The following is a 27,399-nucleotide window of genomic DNA, read 5'->3' as shown; positions in this document are numbered from 1 at the left end:
TAAATTAGTTCAGAGTTGTTTTCTTTTTCTTTTCAAAATCAAGGATGCCTGTTGAGCTTTATCATGATACTTTTCTGTGTTATTCTGTATCATTTTGAGATTTTGAGATATGACGGTTTTTCTCCTTTAGTGTATTAGTGTGTTAGATATCACAGATAAATTTTCAGATGTTATATAATTCTTGCATACTTGGAATAAACCCTGCTTAATTACCTGGTTTATTTTCACAAGTTGGTTAATTAGATTTGCTAATTTTAGTTTTACTTTTTAGTCTATCCTCTTATTGATTTTAATTGTATTATAGAAAGTGAACATGGTCTGTATAATAGTATTACTTTGAAATTTTTTGAGAAATTTTCTCTATGAATCATCAGTTTTTGCAAATATATCATGTGTCTAAAAAGGGGATGTGTTGTTTTTGTTGGATTCCGGGATATAGATAGTCAAGGTTGTTCCTTGTGTCAGTCACTATGTTTTTATTTGCTTGATCTACAATTTCTAATAGAGGGGTATTACTTATCTCCTACTGTTGAACTTATTTTGTCAGTTTTTGCTTTATGTATTTCAAGGCTAAGATGTTAGTTGCATTCAAGATCATGGTCATACCCAACACCTCTGTTAAGAAATAAAACATTAGAAATACATTTGCAGCCTCCTGTGTGCCTTCTACCTTCGCCTTACGTGAAACTGTTTGTTAATCCCATGTACTTCTTTATTTATTTTTTTTTTAAATTAATTTATTTATTTTTGGCTGTGTTGTGTCTTCGTTTCTCTGCGAGGGCTTTCTCTAGTTGCAGCGAGCGGGGGCCACTCTTCATCGCGGTGCATGGGCCTCTCACCGTCGCGGCGTCTCTTGTTGCGGAGCACAGGCTCCAGACGCGCAGGCTCAGTAGTTGTGGCTCACGGGCCCTGTTGCTCCGCGGCATGTGGGATCTTCCCAGACCAGGGCTTGAACCTGTGTCCCCTGCATCGGCAGGCAGATTCTCAACCACTGCGCCACCAGGGAAGCCCCCATGTACTTCTTTATACTTAGGTATAAAATCCCTAAATAATGTATAATACAATTATGTGTTTTAAAAGTCTAAAAGTGGCATCCAACTGTGTGTATTTTTTGGCAACTTTTTCTCTCAAAATTATATTTGCTAGATTAATCTGTGTTGGTATGTATAGCTCCAGGTCATTCATTTTAATGTCTGCATAGTATTACTTTGAGTGAATATATCACTCAATATTTGTTTATCGGTACTGCTGTGATGGAAATTTATTTCTGTTTTTCACTACTGTAAATGGTGCTTCTTCAAGTGTTCTTTTAAACATTTATGTTCATGGTAAACACCCCACTTGGGTTAAATTTTGGAGTAGAATTTCTGGTTTTATTTATGTGTAACTTTCTATTTAGTAGATGTCAAAATGAATTTTCAAGTGATTGTAACAGTTAATACTTCCATCAGCAGTGTGGAATTCTCATTCTTGTTCCTCACCAGTAGTTAGTATTAGCAGACTTTTTAATTTTTTCAAGTTTGTTAGGTGTGAAATGGCATCCCATTGTAGTTTTAATTTGCATTGTCCTGAGAACAGATGAGATTGTGTGTCTGTTTATATGTTTGTAAAAAGTCATTTGGAGCTCTTCTTCCATGAATGTAATATCCATTTGCCCATTTTTCTATTCGTTGCTTTTCTCATTTCTTTCTAGTACTTGTTTATCCTGGATGCTAATCTTTTGTACTTCCTATGTTTTGCAAATGTCTTCTCCATGCGTGTGGCTTATCACTTTCTAGGGGCATCTTTTAACATACATAGTTTTGGTAATTTTAGTGAAACTGAATTTAAAACATGATTTTCTTTTTTTAAAAAAAGTCTTGCTTAAGAAATCTTTTTGAATTTCAATGTCATAAAGGTACTCTAATGTTCTTCCAAAGTTTTTTCTGTCATGCTTTTCACATTTAGATTTTTAATCCACTGGAATTGATTCTTATGTATGGTTTGAAATATAAATATTTTTCTTAAATTTGGATTTAGAAATAGTCTATCCTTCCCTCACAAATTTCAATACACCGTCAGTTCTCACGTTTAGTTTCCATATGTGCATGTCTCTATTTACAGACTTTCTTTTCTGTACTGTTTTATGGTCTACCTTGTTATCTATTAATCAGGGCCAGAGTTTCTTAATTGCAATTCTTTCTTATTATCCTTTTTTTGTTTCATGCTGCATTTTTAGTTAATTATTTAGTATTATCTTTTATTCACAAATTCTTTCCTTGACTGTGCCAGAGTTTATCCAGCTCTTAAACTTTTCAGTGACTATATTTTACATTTCTGTTATTTCTAAATTTATAGTTACCTATTGTTACTTCTTTTTATATATTTTTTCTTACTATGCTATTATTGTTTATAATGGTTGTTATTCTTTCATCTTGGTAAGAATTCTAAACATTACTAAAATATTTTAAATGTTTAACATTTAAAATTTGTATAATTTTCTCTTCCAGTTGTTGATTTTGTTGCCTGTCTTGATATTTAGGGTTTCTTCATGTGTGTTGGAAGTTTCATTTGAAGGCTCATGGTATATAGGATGCTTTTTTAAAAGAAAGTTTTCCCTTCCCCTTTACACTTGTCTGTTTTACATGTGGCTCACCTGGGACCAGTCTGGTCCCGGACCAGAAGTTGGTCCAACAATGGTGTTTTGGGGTTCCCAGCCCAAGGTGGTGATAGGGACTTGAAGCTCTAGTCACTGGGGACAGGGATGGACAGGGCTTGGGAGTCTGGTCTCAATCCCTGCCTGTAGCCTCCTGTTTAAGCCCCCAGGCAGCAGTTGACAGCAACTACTTCTAGGCTCCCTTTACCATCCAGGAACCCCACCTTGTCCCTTTTTCTAAGCAGCAAGCCTAGCCTAACGCTGTTTTCCTGCCCCACAGAGGGCCCTGTTAGCCCTGCTGCTCTGCAGTCACCTAACTCCAGGCCATCCTGCCCGCCTCTGGAACTGGGGCTCAGCAGGCCCAGAACTTCAGGCCCAGAGCACCACTTTGCTGCTCTAGTCCATTTCTTGTTTCTCCAAGATGTCATCCTGTTTTAGTACTCACCTGTGACTCTTAACTTTCTTGCTTTTTACTTTAGATGTCATTGCTATGCAAGTTAAGGAGGGAACTAAAACATGTGAACCTATAACAACTGAATTCTATTGGGTCACTTAACTTTTTTGGAAACCTGGTTGGAAATGCCCCTTACTTGTTCTAATTTTTCTCATACAGCTACCCTATCCATACTAGTCCATCTTTCATAGCAAAGAAGAAAATGTTCATTTCACAGCTTTGGCCCATCCTCCTCCTCCGTGCCCCCCGCCCCCAAATCTTTAAGGCATTACTGTGCCACTTGGTAGCAAGTTTCAAGTTTCAGTAGGAACTGTAATGACTGCCACCTAGTGGCAGGCATTGGGTACTTCCAGTTGCAGCCTAAATTTTATACTGACAAGTTGTGTGCCTCTGTAGATTTGTTTCGTAGCTTTCAAAACTACAAAGATAGATTTAAAATGGATAACCGACAAGGACCTACTGTATAACACAGGGAACTCTGCTCAATGTTATGTGGCAGCCTGGATGGGAGGGGAGTTTGGGGGAGAATGGATACATGTATGCTTTGCTGTGCACCCGAAACTGTCCCAACATTGTCAATTGGCTATACTCCAATATAAAATAAAAAGTTAAAGAAAAGAATGTATATATGTGTAACTGAATAAAAAAATAATAAAAAAATGAAACTACGAAGATAGAAAGGGGGAAATAAAGTTTAGTGAGCTTGTATTCCTGGAGTTCAAAATGGCTTAGTATCTCCATTTTAACAGAACAGAAAGTAAGGGTAAGAGAAGAGGACAGAGTGAAAAGGCAAGTTATCCAAGCATTGGCAGCTAGAATTTGATTTAATGACTGGTTTTCCCCATGGTGAGCTGTCCATTAAATGGTGCCGGGTCCTGAATACCTACCTTGGGAACCCAGGTAAATGTCAAAGAAACATAGCCATAAATTCGCTGACCTTTGTACGTATTTTACATCGTCACCCAAAGACAAAGAGACGCAAATTGTTGTTCTGAGCTCATTTTATGAGTATTAAAGGATATAAATGTGTTGTGTTTTCCCCCCTCCATTTATCTTCTTCCCCAAGCCCTGTTCTGTCTATATTGGTTCGTGAGACTCCATTCCAGTTATTTAAAGCTTCCAAAATGGTATGAGCCTCTAAATAGTAAACTTGGCTGGAAGCAACATACGTGTTTATCACCTATTGCTGCAGTAATGCTGTGTGACAAACCATGCTAAGATCCAGTAGTTTTCAATAATAGGCATTTATTTGCATGGGCATGAAGGTCAAATGTGGTTCAGCTAAGCTAGACTGGGCTCTTTAAGGCTGTGCATAGACTGGGCTTGGCTGCCGACTCTGGCGAGGGTTTAGGTCTGCACAGCTCTCTCTCTGGGACCCAGGCTGAGTCAGTAGTAGCTGCCTAGGGTATGTCCTTCTCTAGTGAAATAGCAGGAGTGCAGGAAGCCAGCCAGACTGTGTGCAAGCAAATGTAAATGCTCCTTACATCGTGTCAGTTCACGTTCTGCTCGCCAAAGCCAAAAGCCATAGGAAGTATTCTGTTACATCCCAAGCAGAAAGGGGAGGTGGAAGTGGATGCATATTTGCGAATGGTGCCCTAGTTTTCCACACCTACATATGAAATAACTGAATGAAATCGGATGAAGTCGTTTAAGAAAATAAAGTCTTAATGAGTGAATACCGAAGTTATAAGTGCCAAAACTTTCTTAGACATTTCAAAGATGTACGCCTTGAGAAGCTTTTTAAGGCTAGAAGCGTGTGCCATTCACTTTCTTCTTTTTTATTTTTTAATTATATTTATTTATTTATTTATTTATCTATGGCCGTGTTGGGTCTTCGCTTCTGCGCGAGGGCTTTCTCTCTAGTTGCGGCGAGCGGGGGCCACTCTTCATCGCGGTGCGCGGGCCTCTCACTATCGCGGCCTCTCTTGTTGCGGAGCACAGGCTCCAGACGCGCAGGCTCAGTAATTGTGGCTCACGGGCCCAGTTGCTCCGCGGCATGTGGGGTCCTCCCAGACCAGGGCTCGAACCCGTGTCCCCTGCATTGGCAGGCAGACTCTCAACCACTGCGCCACCAGGGAAGCCCCATTTACTTTCTTATACCCAGTGCTTAGTTCAGTGCCAGGCTTATAGAGATACTAAACACAGGGATGAAAGAGCTACCAAGCAAACTGGTGGCCTTGAAGAATTGGGGTTTTCTCCCATCTTTTAATATTGGCATTTTTATATTTCTGCCTGAAAACATCCTAAATGTTCTTGAACAAGGAGAGATATTGAAATATGATAATTCCTAAGTTCATGGGATTTTTCCCTTCTAGTGTCAAATCTTGTATTTTTCTGATATGGGAACTCCCGTCATCTCCCTTCTATGCGTATATAGAACAACATAGTACGTAGATCCATTGATTTACATAACTTCTACATGGCCTCATCCTTTTGGAAGAGGCAGGATGGACCTTCTGCTCAAAGTTTCATTCAGATGCCAAAATTGACTATCCTCCCTCCCTCTCTCTCTCTCTCTCCCTCCCTCTCTCTCTCTCTCTCCCTCCCTCTCTCTCTCTCTCTCCCTCCCTCTCTCTCTCTCTCTCTCTGTCTCTCTCTAACTCTCACTCTCTCTCACTCTCTCTCACTCACTCTCACTCTCTCTCTTACACATATACACACACACACACACACGGGAAGGTTTATCACTAGCATAATGAGACTTCAGAGGAGAGCAGGGCAGGCCTCTCAAGCTGGCTGGAAAATGCCTTGAGAGAGGAAGGGTCGGAGAGTGGCGTGGGGGTTTATGGTGTTCACGGGGTGGAGACGGTTAGGGCTGGGCTGAGGATTCTGCTCGCGGGCAGTGGCTTGTGTGTTCGAATTTCTTGCTAGTGTCAAAGGCTTTCTAATCAGATTGCCCAGATGTGGGGCACAGGGGAGAAGGTAGAGGTGAAGCTTAAGAAGCTGTCAGCAGTCAAAGATCAGAAAATGAAGTTAGACTCCTTATTAAACGTTTCCCAGCACGTGTGTGATTGTTGAAGGCCCGCTGATAGAAGGTGCTCTACTGACATTGTCTTGTTGTGCGGACCGGCTGGCAGCTGCTGACTTTGATTTCACCCCACTTTGTTCTCTTGGTTCCTGCTGTTTCTGACGGGTACCAAGACAGCCATCCCTTTTGCAGATGGCAGAGTTACTGTGGACTGTGTTGTTGATAGGGGCATCTAGTGAGGAAACTGATGTGGAGAAGCTACAGTGCACCCAGACCAGGCCTCCCACTTTGCTTATTAAATATGAGGAGCTCAAATTTGACTTTATTCTTAGATATTGGAGCAAATGGTCTGTGATGACTTTGCCTTCCATGACCAGCGCCGTTATCGTGAACGTTAGAGATGGTTGGAGGAAGTTCCTGCATTCATTCATGGATGAGTTTGTTTGCGTGTTTATTCATCTGTCAGGAACTGGCATGTTTTCCGAAATGTCATTTATTATGTACCAGTGTTACTGACCAGGGTTCTTGACCTCCTTTATCAATAGAAATTGATCAGAGGCCAGATGAGAAATTCAGGCAAGTCTTTATTGGGACTTCTGCTGCAGCAGGAGGGAGGGGAAAACAAGTAACAGATTCCCTTGCTCCCTGAGGGAGGATGAGCTTGGCCCTTAAATGGGGTGAGAGTAGGGGCGGATTGGCGGGTCAGGCTGGAGGAGTGGCCTGGGTGGTCGGCCCCACCCCCTTGGTGGTGCTGTGTGCAGGGTCCATGCTCAATACCCTGCTTTTGCTCCCGACTCCTTAGAAGCGGCCACTGGGTTTTTGGTCTTTTGGTATCTTGTTCATAATTTGCCCCGACTGTGCATGTACGCAGTTATTTTTAGTCACTTATAGTTTCTTTGTGTTCTGTTGCTTGAGGAGACGTTTGTCCAGGTGCAAGCACTGCAGCAAAGGGTCCCAGGTCTCAGCCTGTCTCACCAGCTCCTTAATTTGGGGCATATGCTTATACTACTTTTATTATTTTTTTAATTTCTTCTTTAAACCAATTGATTTTTTTGGCTTTGTTTTTACTTAAATAAAATTAACCTTATCTTAAAGCAGTGGTTCTCAAACTTTAGCGTGCCTCATCACTTGGAGGGCTTGTTAAAGCATCTTCCAAGTTTCTTAACGAGTAGGTCTGGGGTAGGCCTAAGAATTAGCATTTCTAAGAAGTTCCAGGTGATGCTGATGGTGCTAATCTAGGGACTAAGCTGTATCTTATAACAGTGTCTTATCAACACTGTCTTATGGCAGTAATACTCATGATAGCATGGGTTTTATGTGCTAGTTTGATTTTTTTTTCTAATGCACATAAAATAAATATTCAGCTGTTAAAGTCCAGCTGTCTGTTACCAAAAAAAAAAAATGACCTCACTGGTGTGCATGCAAAACTTTGGAAACACTGAGTAGTCTCCAAATACAATTCAGAGGAAGCGTCCTTTAAAACTGAAGGTACGTACTTGAACGTGTTTTTGAACAATATAAGGCAGTGGGTGAAGCCGATGTGAGACACAGTGCACACGTTAGAGTCTGTGGGCAGGAATAGAGCTGTGGTTTTCATTTTGGGGGGACATCAGAAATTCTCTAATTCCCCAGCTGTGTGCATAATCCAGTTTTGCCAGTGTCATGTGTGTATGGTAGGGAGGGACTGGGATATATAGGATGTGTGTGTAAAGAGAGAGTATAAATGAAAACCAGATTTAACCACAAACTGGTGACTACAGGCCTGGAAGTCTCCATGGAGAAGATGGACAAATCATAGTCACATAACTTGCTGGAACCATCCATCATGACTCACACTGTTCATGTTGACCCCAGACTTATCAAACCTCCCTGTGATTAAAAATACCCCGTGCCCCTTTTAAAGAGTTAGGGAAAAAGTTCCCAAGTTTACAAGTGATTCTAGTAATTGGATAAAGCCAACAACCTTTAAAGTTCTTAGGCATTTTGAGTTTTGTTTATACCTGATGGTGCTTACCCAACCATAAGAACAACAGTAACTCACAAAGAAACAAAACAAGCAAACAAAAACTCTGTGGAGGAAATAGCACAGGTTCTTTGGGCTTGAATGACATCATTGGTACTGACTAGCATGTGGTTTGGGGGGAAGTTGTTCAACCTGTGCACCTCAGTCTTCCCATCTGTAAAATGGGCCTCGATAGAAGATCCATCTTGTGTGATGTGAGGATGGCCTGAGTTAACCTCTGTAAAGTGCTTAGAACAGTTCCTGAGAAACAGCACTCAGTAACGTTATCTATACCCTTATGTAATTAAGAGAAGCTCATTCAGTCAGTGATAAACTACAGCAGTGGTTCCCACATGCCCCCACGTTAGACAGATCATCTTTAACTTTGCTCTTGGTGAGGTGGAGAACACAGCCCTGTAATGGTATCTGGCGGAAAGGACGTTTTGTTGTTGTGAGCTGATCAAAAACAAAGGTTTGTACAGTAAAAAGGGTCACTACCAATTAGATCAAGTACTTCACTAGAAAGAACTATATTTTTATGGAGGGAAGTTCTTACTTATTTTCCCCCAGAATGTTGAATCCTGTCAGTCAGGATCCCTTTTCCTTTTTCTGTCTTTCCATATTATATAGTATTTTCTTAAAAGACATTCTTCAGACATCTTTTTTGTGGGCTAGATTATCTGAATCCATTTGTTAGTTTCCATTGGGGCTAATGAGGCTTCAAAGAAGTCTGCCTTTTTCAAGCCCTGATAGTCCAAACCTCTATTCCTCCTTTTCACACATTCATAGAATCCCCAAACTACTGAATTTCAGGGTTGGGTTCTCTCTCTCTTTCTCTTTTTTTTTTGACCATGCAACATGATACGTGGGATCTTAGTTCCCTGACCAGGGATTGAACCCGTGCCCCCTACCATGGAAGCGCGGAGTCCTAACCACTGGACCGCCAGGGAATTCCCAAGTCCTCTTTTTAAGAAACAAAAACATCCTTCGTGTTGAATGGAGACCTCTGCCTCCCCATCATCTCCCCCAGGAGACAGGGAGGATTTGCCTTGGTCCACTCCAAGGCATTTGCAAACCCAAAACATATGGAGGGAGGGGACGGCCACGAACAAGACACAATTGAAAACTACCAACCAACTGTGATTCATTATTCTGTAACCTTTATATTCTCTTACCATTCTCTTATGAACCCTCAAAGTGAGCATTCCACTAGTGAGGGTGGTAACTTCCTCCTTCTGCGTGCTGCCCAGAGATTGTATTTTGTCATCCTTGTCAGGAATGGGGGTGTGTTTTCTTGCCACCTGTCACACTGGGACTGTTGGCACAAATACTTGTTTGAGGAAGAGATGAATCAAGATTTACTGGGTGTTAGCTTTGCAGCGATCTTCATCAGTCTGTTGATGAGTCATAACTGTATCTGTCACACCCTTACAGGTACCATTTACACAAAATGAATCATTTCCAAATATATTCTATGCGATTTCTATTTAGGATGTAGACGTTATTCCCAAGGGGCATCAGATTTGCAGGAAGGTTGGTTTAGCTAAGCTTCCTTTGTTTACTTTGTAGAGACTTGGAATTGATTAAGGTTTAGATATTGATCATCATATAGGTTGGGACTCAATATGTATACAAGACGCACACTTACTAAATTGTTTTATTCTTATTTGATCCATCTAGAGACTCTCTTATGCCTACATGATATTCTTTATATGATAAATGAGAAAATTATTATAACCAGAGTGACCTTTTTTCTTATATTTTAATGTTAGTTGTACATAAAGAAAATGGTATAGAAGGCGTAGAGGTTAAAGAATAGTTTTTCAGTGAACACGCTTGTTCCATCATAGCCCAACTCAACTCCTGCTCTCCTGGATGCCACCATTATCCCGACTTTTGTTAATATTATTTGCTTTCCTTGTATAGTTTTTTCATTTGTGTACCTAGGACTAGGATTGTTGGGTAAGGAGGTATGAATATCTTCAATCTTATTAGAAAATGTCAAACATTTTCCACAGTGATTGTGCCAGTTTGCACTCCTGCCGCAAGGGTGTGAGAGTTTCCATTGCTCCACATCTTCGCCAGCAGTCAGTTTTGTCCAGCTTGATTCCTGATTACTATTGAGAATGAGCACCATTCAATTCATCTGTTACTTGTATGTCCTCTTTTTAGAGTGTCTATTGACATTTTTGTCTATTTTTCATTTTCCATAGTTTTTTAGGAACTATTTACATATATTTATACTAGATCTTTATTTGTTCCAAGTGTATTCTCCCACTCTGTGGCTTGTCTTTTCTCTCTCTTTATGGCATATTTTGATGAAAAGAAGTTCTTAATTTTAATACAGTCAAGTTTATTAGTTTTTTTTCCTTTATATGGGATGCTTTTTTGAATCCTAAATTCCTTCCTGCCCTGAAGCTATAAACATATTATGCTATGTTATCTTATAAAATACTTACAGTTCCATTTTCTACAGTTTAGCTCATTATATGGTATAAAGTTGGGATCCAGTTTTCATGTGAATATCCACTTCTCCCAGCCAATAGTTATTGAAAAGACTACTCTCACTCTAAAGAAAGATCTTTTGTGCTGCTTCTGTCATATCTAGTGACCATAAATTTATGTTATATTTCTGGGCTCTCTAGTCTATTTGTCTGTCTGTTGTTCCTCTTTTAGTACCACACCACCTTAATTAGGTTGTGATATGGAAAGGTAATTCTTGTTAGATGGTAAGGCAAGTTGTCTTACTTTGATATTTACTTGGAGTTTCTTGGCCCTTACTGGCTTTTTGCACGTTCGTGCTTCAATAAACATTTTAGAATGAGCTCCTTAAGTTTGAACAAAACAAAAACCCTTAGAAATGTTGAATGGGATTGCATTGAATCTGTAGATCAATTTGGAAAAATAAACATCTTTACAATATTGAGTCTTATCAAAAACATGGCTTGCTCACTTTCTGTGTCTTTCTTGGTAATATATTTCAATATAGTGTTTCTATTTTCTCATATGAAGTCTTACCTATTTTTGGTAAGGTTCTAAGTACTTTATGCTTTTAGAAGTACTGTGTCAAGTGTTCTTTGTTAAACTGTTGCTAATATCAGGACTGTTGTATACTGATTTAATATCCAGCAACTCTACTAAACTCACATATTAATTCTAACATTTTATCTGCAGAATCTTTTGGAATTTTCTAAATACACAATCATAGTGAATAATGGCTTTATTTTTTCCTTTATTATATATAAAAATATGTGTGTATGCACATGTGTTTTTCTTTTTTTCTTGTCCTACTGCATCTGCTAGTGCCCTTAGGAAAACAATGAATAGAAGTGGTAGTAACAGGTATTCTTGTGTTATGCTGAATCTCTTAGGGAAAACATTGAAAAGTTAAATACTTGTAATATTTAAAAATGAACATACTATAGAGTTAACTTTTTTCTTTTTGGTATGAAAATTCTGATTCTGAGTTTTAACCCGACGTATAGATTCATGTAACCACCACCATAATCAGGACAGAGAATAGTTACATCACCTTCAGAATTCCTTTGTATGCTGCCCCTTTGTAGTCAAACTTCTAACTTTGGCTAACTTCTGGCCATCTTCTGGCCCATCTCTAACTTCTGGCCACTGCTTCTCTTATCTGTTCTTCATCCCTATGGTTTTGCCTTTTCCAGAATGTTATATAAATGAAGTCAAACAAGAGTTAACCTTCTGAGACTGACTTCCTTCACTCTGCATAATGCCTTTGATATTCGTCTTTGTTGATGTATCAATAGTTCATTCCTTATTATTGCTGAGGAGTATTGCATTCTGTGGATATACCACAGTTTATTTATACATTCACCCATTGAATTATGCATGATTTTAGCTCTGCAACTTATTCAGCTTCCTTGGATAAGCTGCTTCTCCATGCATCAGTTTCTTCATCTGTAATGGGGATAATGCACCTACATCATAGGGTTATTGTGGGGACAAGATGAGTTAATACATATGAAATACTTAGATAAGGCCTGATATATAGTAAGTGCTCAGTAAATGCAATCCATCATTATTGTCCCCAATATTAGTAAAGATTTTGAGGTAGAAAACTCGACAAGTTCAAGAAATAGCCAGAAAGCCAATGTGCCTGGCATGTAGTGAGAGGGGAAGGTGGCATGTAGAAGGTATGCAGGTGTAAGGTCATGAAAGGCCTTATGGACTGCAGCAAGGAGTTTTGATTTTACTCCAAGTGGAAAGCCAGGAATGAGACATGATCCAATTCATGCCTTTAATAGATCATTCAGGCTTCAGTGAGGAGAATGAGTTAATGGTGGTGGTGGGAATGAAAGCATATTACCGCGGTGCGCAGTGGTCCAGGGAAAAGATGGTGGTGGTTTGGACCATAGTGGTGGTTGTGGGGTTGGTGAGAAGTGGTTTGATTGAAGGTAGAGTTTGGATGTAGAACCCACAGAACTTGCTGAGGGATCATAGTTCAGTGGAACACATTTCCCATCAGAGTAGTGGTGTGGCTAGTTGTAATTATCAACAGCAACACTCCTGTCTCTCACAGCTTTCCCAAAGATTCTCCTCATCCACTTTTTAAAAAAAATTTTTATTGGAATATAGTTGATTTACAGTGTTGTGTTTCTGCTGTACAGCAAAGTGAATCAGTTATACATATATCCACTCTTTTTTAGATTCTTTTCCCACATAGGCCATTACAGAGTATTGAGACAAGTTCTCTGTGCTATACAGTAGGTTCTTATTAGTTATCTATTTTATATATAGTAGTGTGTCATCGGCTTTTGAATTGAAACCTAAACTTTCATGCCTGAATTTCTGGAATCCATCTGAAGAAATAGCATGCCTTTTCATACATTTTTAAATGACATCTAAATGACTTTCTTACTCATAATCACAGCCCCAAACACATTTGTGTTTTAAAAAAAAAAAAAAAGGCGACTTATCCCACAGCAATTTTTTCTTCTAGCGTTTTGCTTTGTGGTTCTCTGCAGCCTGTACAGTGCTGTGACCGACCCCACATTCTTAGTTGTCCTGCTGGAAATAAAGTCGTCCCGGGTGCTTCATGCTTTGCCAGGGGGATGGTAGTTTTAGTGGTTGGCAGGAGTTCCTGTATACACTTAGGACTTATTGTTGGAATAAACATTATTAGACTTAGACGAAAATTGGACCAGAAATTTATTTTTGTCCTCCTTTCAACCTCAACTCACTCTAGAGTCTCTCATCCACATGACAAATGGTCTTGACTTTCTGAAGTGATCTAAAGATTAAAATCAGCCCTGGGTGCTTGCTTATTCAAATGGAGATTTCTTTTTTTTCTTTTGGAAACAGTTAAAAATAAAGTTCTGTGATCTCACATAGAGAAGTTTTCTTTTATTTCCTGTGTGTCTGCTCTTAACATGACTGTATTTGTTCTCTGTGGGGCTTTAACTCCTCCTTAAAGACAAACACCGGACCTGGTCTTTATCTGGAACACTTATCATACCTTTTTTTTTTTTTTTTTTTTTTAACCCTATCTGATCTGCTTAATTTGGGACATCTCATAATTCAGGATTTGCTAAATCGGAGTAAATCTCCCTTCTATTCTGAGCTTCTTGCTCTGTTTTGCCCCCGTTTTCATTATCTCTTATCAGGTTAATGTCAAACTATGGTATTTATTTACTCAGTTGACTTGTAGGAGGGCCTCTGGAATCTTGGAGATATTCACTTGAATTTTGTGCTTCTTTGTAATTGGCTTCTTTTGTGATCTTACAGAATACCAAGCTGCTATTTTACACTTGAAGAGGGAGCACAAAGAAGAAATTGAAAACCTGCAGGTATATCTCTTTGATTCTACTGAACTGGTTATTTGAGACTGATAACTTGGTTTTCTCATGTGCTGAAGTAAATACTCTGCTTTTGTTGACATATTTACCTAGACAGCATCTGCAACTTGCACCTGCCACCGGGCCTTGAGTTTATCCTGGGGATGAAAGCCTTGAACTCCATTTTTAATAGAATTCAATTCCTATTGTTTTTTTTTAAAAAAATACCACAAATGCATTTGGGAAAAGGATTTGATTGGAGAAAATGATGGTTTTATTTGGAAAGCAGGCAAGAAGATAAGAGTATTTAGACTTTTACTGTTTATAAGAAGGCTTTGAAAAATTGTTTCCTGTGCACAGTGCGAATTATTTTGTTGGGCATCCTCCCCAGCCATGTGTTCGTATCTGTCTGTCGCTTAGCATATGTCTGCAATGTGATGTCAAGCAGATTAAAGCACTTAAGGAAGTGGCCTTAGTAGGAGGAAGAGTTGTCCTGGGCCAGCCGTTCCATATCCCCAGGGAGTGCATGGAAGTTGCTGACTTGATCTCCTTTGTGAAGCCCAGAAAGTCTGAGGGATCATTTCCTTTGTCCCACTCATTATCATTCCCGTATGTTTGGTATTTGCTTGCTGTGCCTGTAACAGGAAGTTTCAGAGTCTTAATTTCACATAACTAAATATTGAATCAGGCACTGTTTCTAGTTTACTGATGGCTGGGGTTGACCCCCATATCTCAGGAGAGAATATTAGTGCAATTCAAATCAAACTTGGTTAGTTGTATAGTGCTTAACTCATTACATGCTAAGTCAGTGAGTTTGTGGATCAAATAGTCTTCTTTCCATTAAGTGATAATATCCTTTTAAAAATAACTGTGATGGTGTACTGGATTGTATATGAAGTCACTGCAGGTAGCAAAAAGATCATTAAATAAGTCATATGGGGTATGAATACAGGCCACCCTTATCCAGCTTGGTTTAAGTAGTTTGGAGGAGAGAATGAGTCCATTGCACACAGAAACAAAAAAGTGGAAAAGTACCTCTGACTCCTAGGGGACAAAGAGAGGGGGAGGCCCTTATCTCCTTTGTTGCCAAACGTTCTACAGAGACCTCGCTTTTTTCCTTTGTTCTGGTGTGTAAAAGATTCTCAGCTGTCTCGGAGAAGCTGAAGTAGGGATTAATTTAAGAGGCAGATTGCTAAAGAGGGTGGTACAGAAGTGATTCTGTGAAAAGTTTTTTTAACAGCTCAGCTATAAGAGTTAACACTACCTTCCTCAAGTTGTAGACCAGCCCTGGGAGGACTTTGACAGCTAAATAATATTCACAGGAACCACAGGTACTTACAATCTCTGGGTTCTTCCTTTGTGCTGGGCATTTTTCTAGGCATGTTCTGTGCATTATTTCATGTCTTTTCATCTCCACAAAAGTCCCATGATCTCACATCTCAAACTAGGAGAAGGTTGGAGAAGGGGAAGAGAAGAGTAAATGGAAGGGGAAAAAGTGTATTGGGATCATGATCTCCACTTAAAATAAAGGTTAGACCAAGATATGATTGACAGTAGTAAACGTTAAAAAAAATGTTCCTAATTATACCTTCAGTTTTAAGTATCTCTGAAATAATTATGTTCTTGTAGTGCTGTTAGTAAACTAAAAAAAAAAAAAGTCCCATATTGATGATTGATACCAAGTTGCTGAAACCCTGTGGCAATGGCACGCTATTGCCATCAGCGTACAGATGGGGGCGCAGTGTACCCCATCTGTACGCTGAACTGTAGCTGGGAACTAGTCCAGCAGTCTGACAGCTCTCGATAGGAAACTGGCAACTCTTATTCCTCATCTGACCTAGAGAAGTGTCTTGTTGGCAAACAGAGAATTTTAAAGATTCAATTAGGAATAGTTTCAAATATGGAGAGATTTCTAGCTGCTTCTAAAAAACAATTGGAAAAGCTGGCAATGTTGGGCTTATTTTCCTGTATGACTTTAACCTGCTGGGGTTAAGGAGCAGACGTCACTTCAACCAGGACACGTGTTCTCTAGTTTGCCACTGTCCCCATTGTGGGCCGTTTTCCCTGCCTGGCTCCTTTATGCTGTCATGAATCCCTGTTCTCTGGGAGATGTAGAAAATAACTAGGTGGGTAGCAATACCAGCCAGTCAGAACAGACACAGATTTGTAAAACAACAACCCAGCCTGGCTGTACTCTTGGGGTACTCGCTGAATAATACCATCTGCACCTGTTTTATTCCACAAAGTCACAAAGTCACATCTCCTGTCACAGGACTGGTTAAAGATAATTGGTGAGCAGCTGTTTCCTTACTCATTTCTTTATGTGGATTTCCACTTGCAATCCTTCATTGCCTGTTAGATTTTCTTTCTCCACTTAACAGGTCATGGAGAAGTCAGACGTGTTTCAGGACTTCTTCAAAATGCTTTTCTAGAATAAGAAAGATTCCATGCTTAAAGGATACAAGAAAAGTGATCCATTCTATTGCCATATACAAGATTTGATATGTATGACATTTAGTTTTTTGAGACTGTTTTCATAGACTTTAAAGAAACAGCGTGGTTCAACAGAGAACCTAAACTCAGTTTGCTATTCTGTTTTAGACCATAGGTTTGTAGGGAAGTCATTTAATTGTTCAATTCCCCCACCGGGAAAATGGAATCCTTACCACTTTAAGTGATTTGATTGGAAGTTGAAACATTCAGCCCAGAGTCCCAAGGCTTGTAAGTGGGGAGTCTGGAGTTTTAATCTCATGCATGCTCTGTAGCCCACATTTGTGGAAGGCTGCGCTCTAGAAAGCGTTTGGTCTTGGGACCAGCTTTTCAAAACGTTTAGCAACTTAGATACATAGTCTCCCTGTAGTTCAAAAGCAAAAAATTATTGATAACTTGAATGAATCCATTTCCAAATTCCATCAATTTATATATACCTTCAACTCAAAGCACTTGGCTGACTTTTCTACTGAAAGCTCCAGCAGGAGAGTGGTTGCAGGTCAGACATTTTCCATGGCTTGACTATTTCATGTCATTTATGATTATAACCAGCAAAATTCTTAAATTTTGCCCAGTATGCCCTTTATTTAGCAAACTCTGCCTTAGAGAGTATATGATCGCTTCATGATATTCAGTATCATCTAGTTCAGTTTTCAGTTTTGAGTAATTCTGTGTTACTAATTTTATTTTTGAAAAAGTGGCACCTTACATTTACAGATACTTATTTGAGAAATTTTTGCTTGTGGTAGCCATTGCATAACAAGTTCATGGCCATTGGGTAGAAACATAGTTCACACCTGCCCTTTTAAGGCATGTGATAAAACATTCTACCACGGTATAAATGCAGAGTTTTTCCTTCAGGATTGTCTAGGAGCAAGGTTTGACAGTCACTATCACAGCTCTTGTGCAAAATCTTTCTCTACATAGTTGATCTTTGTCTTATCGTAGTCAGAGAACCAGGTGTGATACTATTTTATGTGTGACGAGAGTATGAAAGAACTCAGGTTTTTGAGTCAGGATTCAGTTCAACTCCTTGCACTGTGACATTAGGAAATTAATCAACGTCTCTGGGACTTCTCTCAGTTTCAGCATTTGTGCAATAATAATCATATTGATGCACAAATAACAAATGTTGGCAAGGATGTGGAGAAAATGGAACCCTCCATTTTCTCCAAACCTCCAAACCTTTGGAGGTTTCTCAAAAAACTAAATACAGAACTGCCATATGACCCAGCAGTTCCACTCCTGGGTGTATATCTGAAAAAAACAAAAACACTAATTCAAAAAGACATGCACCCCACTATACATAGCAGCATTGTTTACAATTACCAAGATATGGAAGCAACCTAACTGTCCATCAACAGATGAATGGATAAAGATGATGTGATATATATATATATATATATATATATATATATATATACACATACACACACACACACACACACACACACACACACACACACATATGCACATATACATACAGTGGAATACTACTCAGCCATAGAAAATAATGAAATTTGGCCATTTGCAACAACATGGCTGGACTTAGAGGGTGTTATGCTAAGTGAAATAAGTCAGACAGAGAAAGACAATTACTGTATGATATCATTTATATGTGGAATCTAAAAAAATAAGACAAGCTAGTGAATCTAACAAAATAGACTCACTGATATAGAGAACAAACTAGTGGTTACTAGTGGGGAAAGGGAAGGGGGGAGGGGCAATATGGGTAAGGGATTAAGAGGTACAAACTATTATGTATAAAATGAATAAGCTAGTGGGAAGCAGCCACATAGCACAGGGAGATCAGCTCAGTGCTTTGTGACCACCTAGAGGGATGGAATAGGGAGGGTGGGAGGGAGACACAAGAGGGAGGAGATATGGGGATATATGTATACGTATAGCTGATTCACTTTGTTATAAAACAGAAATTAACACACCATTGTAAAGCAATTATACTCCAATAAAGATGTTAAAAAAAAAAAACATGCTCATTACACTGTAGAATGTAGTACTGATATTTAAGGTAGATTAAACATTATTGAGTAAAAAAAATCAAGTTGCCTATTAGCGGTATGATTCCTATCATAAAAATTGTGTGTGTGCGCCTGTGTGGGCTCATAGATAGTGATTTGAAAATTTTATTTCCCATAATGTTTACAGTGGTTGCCAGGTTAGGATTTTTTTCTTTGTTAGTTAGGCAGTTCTGAATTCCTTGAATTTTCAACATGCATATGTACTCGTTTTATAATCCAAAAAAACCTCAATAAAGCAATATAATCTATATAAATAATTCAATTTTATATGCTAAAAAAATATAAATAAATAAATAAGCTACAAGGGTATATAGTACAGCACAGGGAATATAACCAATATTTTATAATAACTATAAATGGAGTATAACCTTTAAAAATTGTGAATCACTGTGTTGTACATCTGTAACTTATAAAATATTGTATATCAACTATAGCTCAATTTAAAAAAAAATTTAAGAATTATGATAATTTGATGATGCCTCCCTTCTAGGATTGTTCAATATGACGTATACCCGGTTACCAACACATGCTCAGTAAATACTATTTCTCATTCCTTTTGCCCTGCACAGGTCTCCTTGTAATTAGGCAGCTTGAGTTTAGAGTGGTCCTCAGGCTCTTTTGGTTAAGGACTTCCCTGGGACTTTGACTTATTCTTTGAGGGTGACTTTTCCATGATCTTCCAGCTGTTCTTCTGCGTCTGTGCTCTATATCAGGGGCTCTAAACCGGGCTTTCCCAAAGCTCATTCTACTGAACGGTGAGCCTCTGAAATGCTCCTTGACAAAAGTATTTCATGGTCAAATAAATTTGAAAAATATCTTGTTCCCCTGTTAGAGCTTTACCGTGAATAGAGAAGAATGGAGGGAGGGAGGGAGGGAAGGAGGACTGTATAGCTTGTTTCTCACATAATTCTTTTTTTCCTCCAAGTAACTGATGTTTCTGAACTGCTCTATGTTGATTCGTATAATCTTGTCTCAATGTACAAGGCACATTCTGAGTTCAAGTTAAATCCTTTGAGTGGTCTCATCACCTTTTCATGCTATCAAGGTCCTGCTTATTAATCTGATTGTAGGCACCTGGGGGGAGCAGTTTTTTTTTTCTGTCTTTGAAAGTACCCAGCAAAGTGCTTGGCACATAGATGATGCATAGATATTTCTTTGAAATATCTAACAACCTATGACTCAAAAACATTAGCACCTAAATGTAATCAAATCCTCACTGTGTGCCCACCTTTGTTCTATGCATTTGGTGTTTGTATCATAAAGAGTAAATGTAGAAATATAAGCAAAGTAATAGATTTGTCCCCATTTTATAGATGACAAAACCTGAGTCTCCCAGAGACCATGAATTGTCAGAAGTCCTAGACTAGTTAGTGGGGGAACCTGAATTTGAATCCACCTAGATCTGTCTGACTTTGAAGCCGATGCTCTTTCTATTAATCAATGCAACATTAATGGAAAGAATGTTGGATCTAGAAACAGAAGGTCTGGAGTGAGGTCTTACTTTGGGGACGAAGAACAATGTGAACTTCAGGCAAAGTTTTGGACTCAGTTTCCTAATTTATAAAATGAGGGACGGACCAGGCCATATACTAATAGTACCTTTGAATTTTTATTATTGGCCCAAGCATACTTTTTAAAAAATTTCAATTTGTCCACCACAGTGTCCTTTCAGCCTTAGGGTTATGTAACTCAGAGTCTCCAAAGCCCTGTTATTTACACCCCCCTCCCCCGTTTTCCTTTTAGCTTCTTCCGGAGGTTCCCCTTTCTAACCCGGGTGTCTCTTCTCAGCTCTGCTTGCTGCCGTGGGACACTGTTCGGGTGTTCAGTGACACTCTGCCCTCGAGCTTCCCAGTGCTGATTAGGATGCCTGAGTCAGTGAGGGGATGCAGCTCTCAGAATGGTAAATGCAGCTTCTGTAGGAGGGCCAGTTCTTCTTTCTGACGGGAGAAAAGCATGAGGGATGGGTAGGACTTCTTTGGCTCTCGACTTCCTCAATTTTGAAAGTTGAAAAAAAACAATGCATGCCCCACATCTGGCTTTTGAGGAGCTTGGATAATTTAAGAATATTGTTTTTGACCAGCACTTTCAGCAGTTTGGAAGTCAGTGCCATGGAAATGACACATTGTTTTATCTGTTTTTAAATAATGTTCTTTGGGTTGTGGGACAGAAGAAAAAGAACTAGCCAACAGTCACATTTCCTTTACGGGAACCTTTTCTATTTACCCCATTCATCACAGGCACAGTCCTTCACTAAGGGGAAACTTGACTGAGCAATGGCCTCTGGCAGGCCCCTGCTCATTGTGCAACACAGGCACATTTCTAATCTGGTAACTCCTACTGTGAAATGATCCAGGGATGGGCGCCAAACTAGAAATTAACTTGCATTCTACCTCGTGGGCCCCCAGAGAACCAAATGGTATGTTGGCCTCCACTAAGAGGAACTTGTAGACTTCCTTACTTTTCTCTCTCCAACCCACCCCACTGGTCCATTTCTAATAGTAAACACACTGCTGTTGAAACAAAATTGAGTACAAACTTGAGCTGATACAGCTAAATTTATAAAGACACGTACATCCTGAACCTTTCCCATCTGTTATGTTCTTTGTTATCAACACAGCACATTTAAATCTATTAATTTATGGAGAATACTTTGAGGGAAGGGGAGTAATTTGTAGATCGATAAACAAAACTTTTGCAAATATGAAATATGATGATTTCATTAAACCCTTTTGGTATTCCCCTAAGTGCTGATATTTCATTACTGAGATGCCAGGAAAGAAGACAAAGTGTTGGGAAATATTTTAATTTGTTGTTTCATTGTGTATATACCGTGCAATGTTAGGAGTTTAGTAGATTTGCTGGTTTGCTGGTGTTGAGGTGCCTCTTGGGCCCCTGGCTACCTAGAAGCTTGCAGATATATTTGGAGTTGAACTTTGATGGAAAACACAAAGCAATTAATTCCCTAGCTGACTTAGCCCAGGAGCCCTTTGTCTCAGCCTTCAAGATGCTGTCTTGCCCCATATAATTCCATTATTTTTTCAAGCTGCATTTGCCAATAGAGGGAAACTGGTTGTAGAATGAAGAGTGTGTGCTTTACTTTCATTTGTATCATTGAGGCTGATGCCGGCTTTGTTTACCTCCTTCAGAGGCCATGGGCTCCAAACATCCCCACTGAGTCTTTTTTTTTTTTAATTGAGGTATAGTTGATTTACCATGTTGTGCCAATCTCTGCTGTACAGCAAAGTGACTCAGTTTTACACAGACACAGACACACACACACACAGACACACACACACACACATTCTTTTTTTTAATATTCTTTTTCATTATGGTGTATCCCAGGAGATTGAATATAGTTCCCTGTGCTATACAGTAAGACCTTGTTGTTTATCCATTCTAAATGTAATATTTAGTTTGCAACCCCAAATTCCCAGTCCATCCCTCTCCCACCCGCCTCCCCCTTGGCAAGCACAAGTCTCATCTCTATGTCTGTGAGTTGAGTCTGTTTCTGTTTTGTAGATAGGTTCATATGTGCCATATTTTAGATGCCACATATAAGTGATATCAAGTGGTATTTGTCTTTTTCTGACTTACTTCACTTAGTGTGATAATTTCTAGTTGCATCCATGTTGTTGCAGATGACATTATTTCGTTCTTTTTCATGGCTGAGTAGTATTCCATTGTATATATGTACCACATCTTCTTTATCCGTTCATCTGTTGATGGACATTTAGGTTGTTTCCATGTTTTGGCTGTTGTGAATAGTGCTGCTGTAAACCCCACCGAGTCTCAAACTCTGAACTTGAGTCACTCATGTGGGCCCAGATGGTTATTTTTTTTCAATAGTTTTTGACTTGAGGGGACAGGCTGATGTTGGAACAGTGACTTTTTGAATGTTGGCCTTTGCTTTTTAAAAAATTTTTTTAAATTGAAGTATAGTTGATTTACAGTGTTGTGTTAGTTTCTGGTATAAGCTTTTGCTTTTTTGACTCTTCATGAGAAACGAGGAAGTGAATGAAGTACATTGAGCCTGTGGGGAGTGCTTCCTTCTCCCCCACACTTGTCCTGCCTTGCTTCATAATGCTGTGTGTTTTGTACAGTCGTGTACCATTGGGTGAGTAATAGGTTTTTTACCCATAAAGTAAGAGTACAGGACTAGGTAGTCTACATTTCCTTCTGAAGTTCAATTATTTCTGGCCTGGGAAGAGTGGGCCCGTGTGTCTGCCTCAACTCAACCCAGAAGTCTTTGAGGTCCCCTGGTCCCACATTACCTGCAGCAGTGCTGGGCAATGAGTCATAATATGATGAATAGTTGCTGAGCAGTATGACTGGACGTTGCTAGAAATTTCTTCATGACTCAAGGTATTTCAGTAGAAAGCTGTTTTAGAGGTAGCAGTAGGAGAGCCAAAGAGTTCTTAACTTTATGGCGTCATCAAACACAATCCAAAGGAGTGAGTTTGCTCATCATCATGTCATTTAAAAAGTCACCCTTGAATCAATTTAAACGAGCACGTGTCCTCTTAATTTGCCACAACTCTTCCCCACGTTCCCTGTTATCTTGCTGATGTTGATTGCCAGGCCCTGTAGACATCCACGTTGGTGACCCCTGGTATAGAGCTTGGAGAGGCTAAGTAAGAAAGTCCTCATCCTCTTTTCTCCATGGTTTCATGCGTACCAAGCAAACATCCTCTGAGCTTTTAGACCTTTGTGGGCTTTTACATTTCTTTTCTCTTCCTTTTTTCCTTCCTTCCTTCCTTCCTTATTCCCTTTCTTTCTTTCTCCCGTCCTTCCCTGAAAGGGCTATTGATGGAATAGAGAGGGCAGCTGTGTTGGAAGGGTGAGCAAGCGATAGCTCTTCGTGCAAAAACTTGGGTATGGTTGGTGTCCTACTACATTTTTAGGAAGCAATAGGGAGAAACTGTGTTTGATTTTCAGAGTTTAAATGCTGAGTACGCTTTGCTTTCTGACTTAATTGGAGATGGTTATGACCATCATTGTTGAATATGAAGTACACACTGCCAGGCACTCTACTTGGTGCTTTCTATACATAATTTCTAATCAAGTGAGGCTCAGAAGTTAAGTGCTGTCCTGCGTTTTCATAGCTGGCTAGTGGAATGGCAAGATCTCCTAACCAGCTCTGTCTGGTTTCTAAATCCACTCTGTTTCCACTGTCCACTTGTCAACTGATTTGACATACTTTCTCTAGTGTAATGGTTTCCTAACTTTTCATTTTTCCCTCTTCCCCTCATCCTGTGGCAAAGACTTCTGCAGATCATCCCTTATTTTTATCCTGTACAAGCTCTTTATATGGTAAAAAACAAAAAAATGGAGACATTTATGTGATGTTTATAAAGAAAGAAAAAAGAGCAGCAGAGACCTCTTATTTCGCTGGGTTCAGAAATGACGAGCTCTTCTTCCTACCTAAGTATAGAAGAAAAGAGCACCTGAATTGCATTTCTCGTAGCTGGGCCTGAGCCCAGCTTGAGGAAGAGCCTCTAGTATTTGTCACCATAATCTTGATATTTGTCTGTATTCATCTTAGAGATTTGAAACCTGAATCTCAGAGAAATCAATTTCTGAGACCATAAATTAAGTAAGAAAATACAGTGGCAAAACTTCTCTGCGTCCTGCCAGCTACTCACTTCGTTGATTTCTGCAATTTGAATATAGGAGTTCCTCAGCTGTTTTCAAACCTATCTTCCCCAACAGAGCTCCAGCATTACTGACCCCTTACGCACACGGGTGATGCGGCTCTTCCCTGTGCTGTCACCTATTTGTAGGATGTGCCCACATGTGATAAATGGGCACCTGTGCTTCTTCTAAGAAGTCCAGCCTCATGTGGGCTTTGGAATCTAGAGTGTGAATTTATGATGTCTTTGTGTGTGTGTGTGTGCTTTGATCATTTCACCACAGCTGCTTCTATTGAAGGAGTGATAATAGCTGATATTTAGTGAGCACTTACAATGTTCCAGTCTTTTTGTATGAGGATTAAATGAGTTATTACACCAACTCTATGAAGTGGCACTCAACCTCTACACTGAGCCTCTGAAAGTTCTTCCACCTTGAAGGTCCTTGCCTAGAGAGGATTTGTACCATGACCTTGGTTCTGGACTGACCCTTGCCTTTGATCTCTCCTTGGGTTGAATATCAGGCCTTAAGAACGATGGACCTTAGCAGCAGAAATTGCTGAAAAATAAACCCACATAATGAAGTCAACTAACCATTCATTGGATGAAATGTAACACAACCCTAGGCAGGACAGCTGAGTAGAAACACAGGCGTGGAATCTTCCTTGGGTTGAATCCTATCTCCATTACCAACTAGATGTGTGGTCTTAAATGATCTAAACCTTTCGGAGCTTCAGTTTCTCATCTGAAACTGTGGTAATGGTGACATTGTAACTTGGTTGATATGATGCTGATTGCAACTGTTGCGATAGCTAAGTATGGGACTGGAGGTACAATGGCAGTGGTAGATGACTGACAAATAACTATTTGTTCTGAGGAGCAGCATGTTAAGTTCACTTTAAGCCAGTGGCTGTTGATTTGTATTCTTTGGCAGTAATGTTTTCTCAATATAAACCATGCACCTATATATATATATAAATAAATAAATTCTGTGATTAATGTTATACCTAACGTTCCAAAGAGCATTGCTTTTAATATTTTTGTGATATAAGTGTGATGCTCTAGTTTCCATTACTGCCTGTTAAAGGAAATATTGCTGCTGCCATGATTTTATGAAAGAAATATCTGAATATGTGAAAGCACCCCAAGAGTTAGGGCCCCCCAAGTCTCTGCTATAAGGTATTGCATTTCAAAATTGTTCTTGCTCTAAAGATAAACTCCTTAAAATATATTTTATATATATATATAACTCTGCTTTTTATAGTTTATCTTTTTTATAATAAATACTCATTGAGCACTGGCAAATATGAAATGTGCTAGAGATAAAACATCACTTAAGGGGACTTCCCTGGTGGCGCAGTGGTTAAGAATCCACCTGCCAATGCAGGGGACAACGGGTGCGAGCCCTGGTCCGGGAAGATCCCACATGCTGCGGAGCAACTAAGCCCGTGCGCCACAACTACTGAGCCTGTGCTCTAGAGCCCGCGAGCCACAACTGCTGAGCCCACGTGCCACAACTACTGAAGCCCGCTCTTCTAGAGCCTGTGCTACGCAACAAGCGAAGCCACCGTAATGAGAAGCCTGTGCACCGCAACGAAGAGTAGCCCCTGCTCGCCGCAACTAGAGAAAGCCTGTGTGCAGCAATGAAGACCCAACACAGCCATAAATAAATAAGTAAATTTATTTAAAAAATCAAACAAACCATCACTTAATAATAGCAGCTAACACTATTGCATATTACTATATGCCAGATATTCTACTTAGCACATACCCTAGATTATTTTGTTTAATCCCCACATGGATTATGTTCTCAGAGGATTTACTGTTTGGTTAAAAGAACAGAATGTACAATAAAGGCTGAATAACAGGCAGCGTAAACTAAGTCCCTCATATTACCCAGAGGCTAATGAAGGGGAAGACTATGCAGTGTTAGCATTTTAAAATTATCTCCTTTCAATGGAATTCGCAAATTTCTGATCTTAGATCTCAGCTAAGAGAATTCTCAAGTCTCAGATGTTCTGATTGCCTTAAATGAGTGGCAGTTTCTTTAATTATTTATGAGTGGCAATTATAAAGTGTGCATTCTTCTTACCACTTACTATAGAGTTAGTTTATAGAGTGATTTCCCTCCCCTGCCCACCCTGTTTCCTGAGCATGGTAACTTCACGTCTTGGACCTTGGTCAGTTGTGCTATTAAACACTAAAACTTTGGGGGTTCCTGCAAAAAAAAAAAAAAAAAAAGCTGCTGTAGGTGTCTCTGTAATACAGTTCTGCTTATTTTCTTTTAACACTCTGTGTGCAGTGACCCCTACCTGTTGAAAATAGATATGATATGCATAATTTAAAGTATTAATTGAGAAAGGTATTGCATAGATAGGTGGATCTGTGTGATCGGTTATCTGTGTATGACAATTATTTTGGAAGCCATCCCCCAGTCTCACCACTGGAGGTCACCTTAACTCTTTTTCTCTTAATAAAGCTCCAAGTTTTCTGTTGATGATTAAAGGAGCTTTCCAGTTTAGAGCTTTGCCTTAAACACATGAAAAAGAAAATCGCTGTTAGTTTTTCTTTCACAGAACAGCATACACAAATATGTATGACTAGTTCTATACTCATAGGCGTAATGCTTAATGTAATAACAGAAGCCGTATGTGTTGTGTTTATGGCCATAAATATACATGCACGTTCTATATGGCAGAAGACAAAGAGACACCAAAAAAGCAGTGCCTTTTGAAATTGAGCATCTGTGTTTCCTCAAAGAATGGACTCATCAAAAAGAAATTAGAGGTCTCTCTATTATTCGTTCATTCACTGTATGTTAAACTGCTGACTGGGTGTCAGGCACTGTGCTAGGTGCTGGAGGGAACAGAGCAGACACGATCCCTACTTTCTTGTAGGGAGCCTATAGTCCAGTCAGAGACAGATGTTGATAAAATAATCAGTTAATATGATGAATGCTGTGAGGAAAAATACAGAACGAGGTGCTACGGATAGACTCTAATTTAGACTTAAGGGGTCAGGGAAGGATACTTTTAGGAAGGGACATTTAAGCAGAGACGCAAAGGGTGAAGAGGAGTGTGGTTGGTTTGAGGACTGTGGGGAGGCCGGTGTGCCCAGAGGGCAGTGAGTGACAAATAGGAGAGAGTTTGGGGGAGAAGCTCTGGAGTAGGATTTTTCTAAGTTTTTAAACTGCATCCTGGACTAAGGAATAGATTTTACATCAAAACTCAGATTACATTTTTGTGTGTGTGTGTGAAATAAGGGTTCTGTTAAGCAGAAATTATTTCATGTGATGTATTCTGGTATATTCAACTCTCTTATTTTAAAAATGCTGGCGAGAAGGCATAAATTGATTTGTTATCCCACTCATGGATCACAGA

General features: G+C 39.5%; 1 protein-coding gene across 2 annotated transcripts in view; it reads left to right on the top strand.

Annotated features, from left to right (window-relative positions):
• The window catches only part of FMN1 (formin 1), a 425,289-nt gene that overhangs the window by 147,541 nt on the left and 250,349 nt on the right, over positions 1-27,399 (top strand). For both annotated transcript variants that reach the window (XM_057542902.1, XM_057542903.1), the window contains one exon: positions 13,814-13,875. In XM_057542902.1, the coding sequence (XP_057398885.1) occupies positions 13,814-13,875 (62 nt within the window). The remainder of the gene's footprint in view (positions 1-13,813; positions 13,876-27,399) is intronic.

Source organism: Balaenoptera acutorostrata, chromosome 3, assembly GCF_949987535.1.
Source record: "Balaenoptera acutorostrata chromosome 3, mBalAcu1.1, whole genome shotgun sequence".
Taxonomy (NCBI): Eukaryota; Metazoa; Chordata; class Mammalia; order Artiodactyla; family Balaenopteridae; genus Balaenoptera; species Balaenoptera acutorostrata.
Note: the sequence above shows the minus strand (reverse complement) of the source record. Positions and strands in the feature narration are given on the sequence as shown.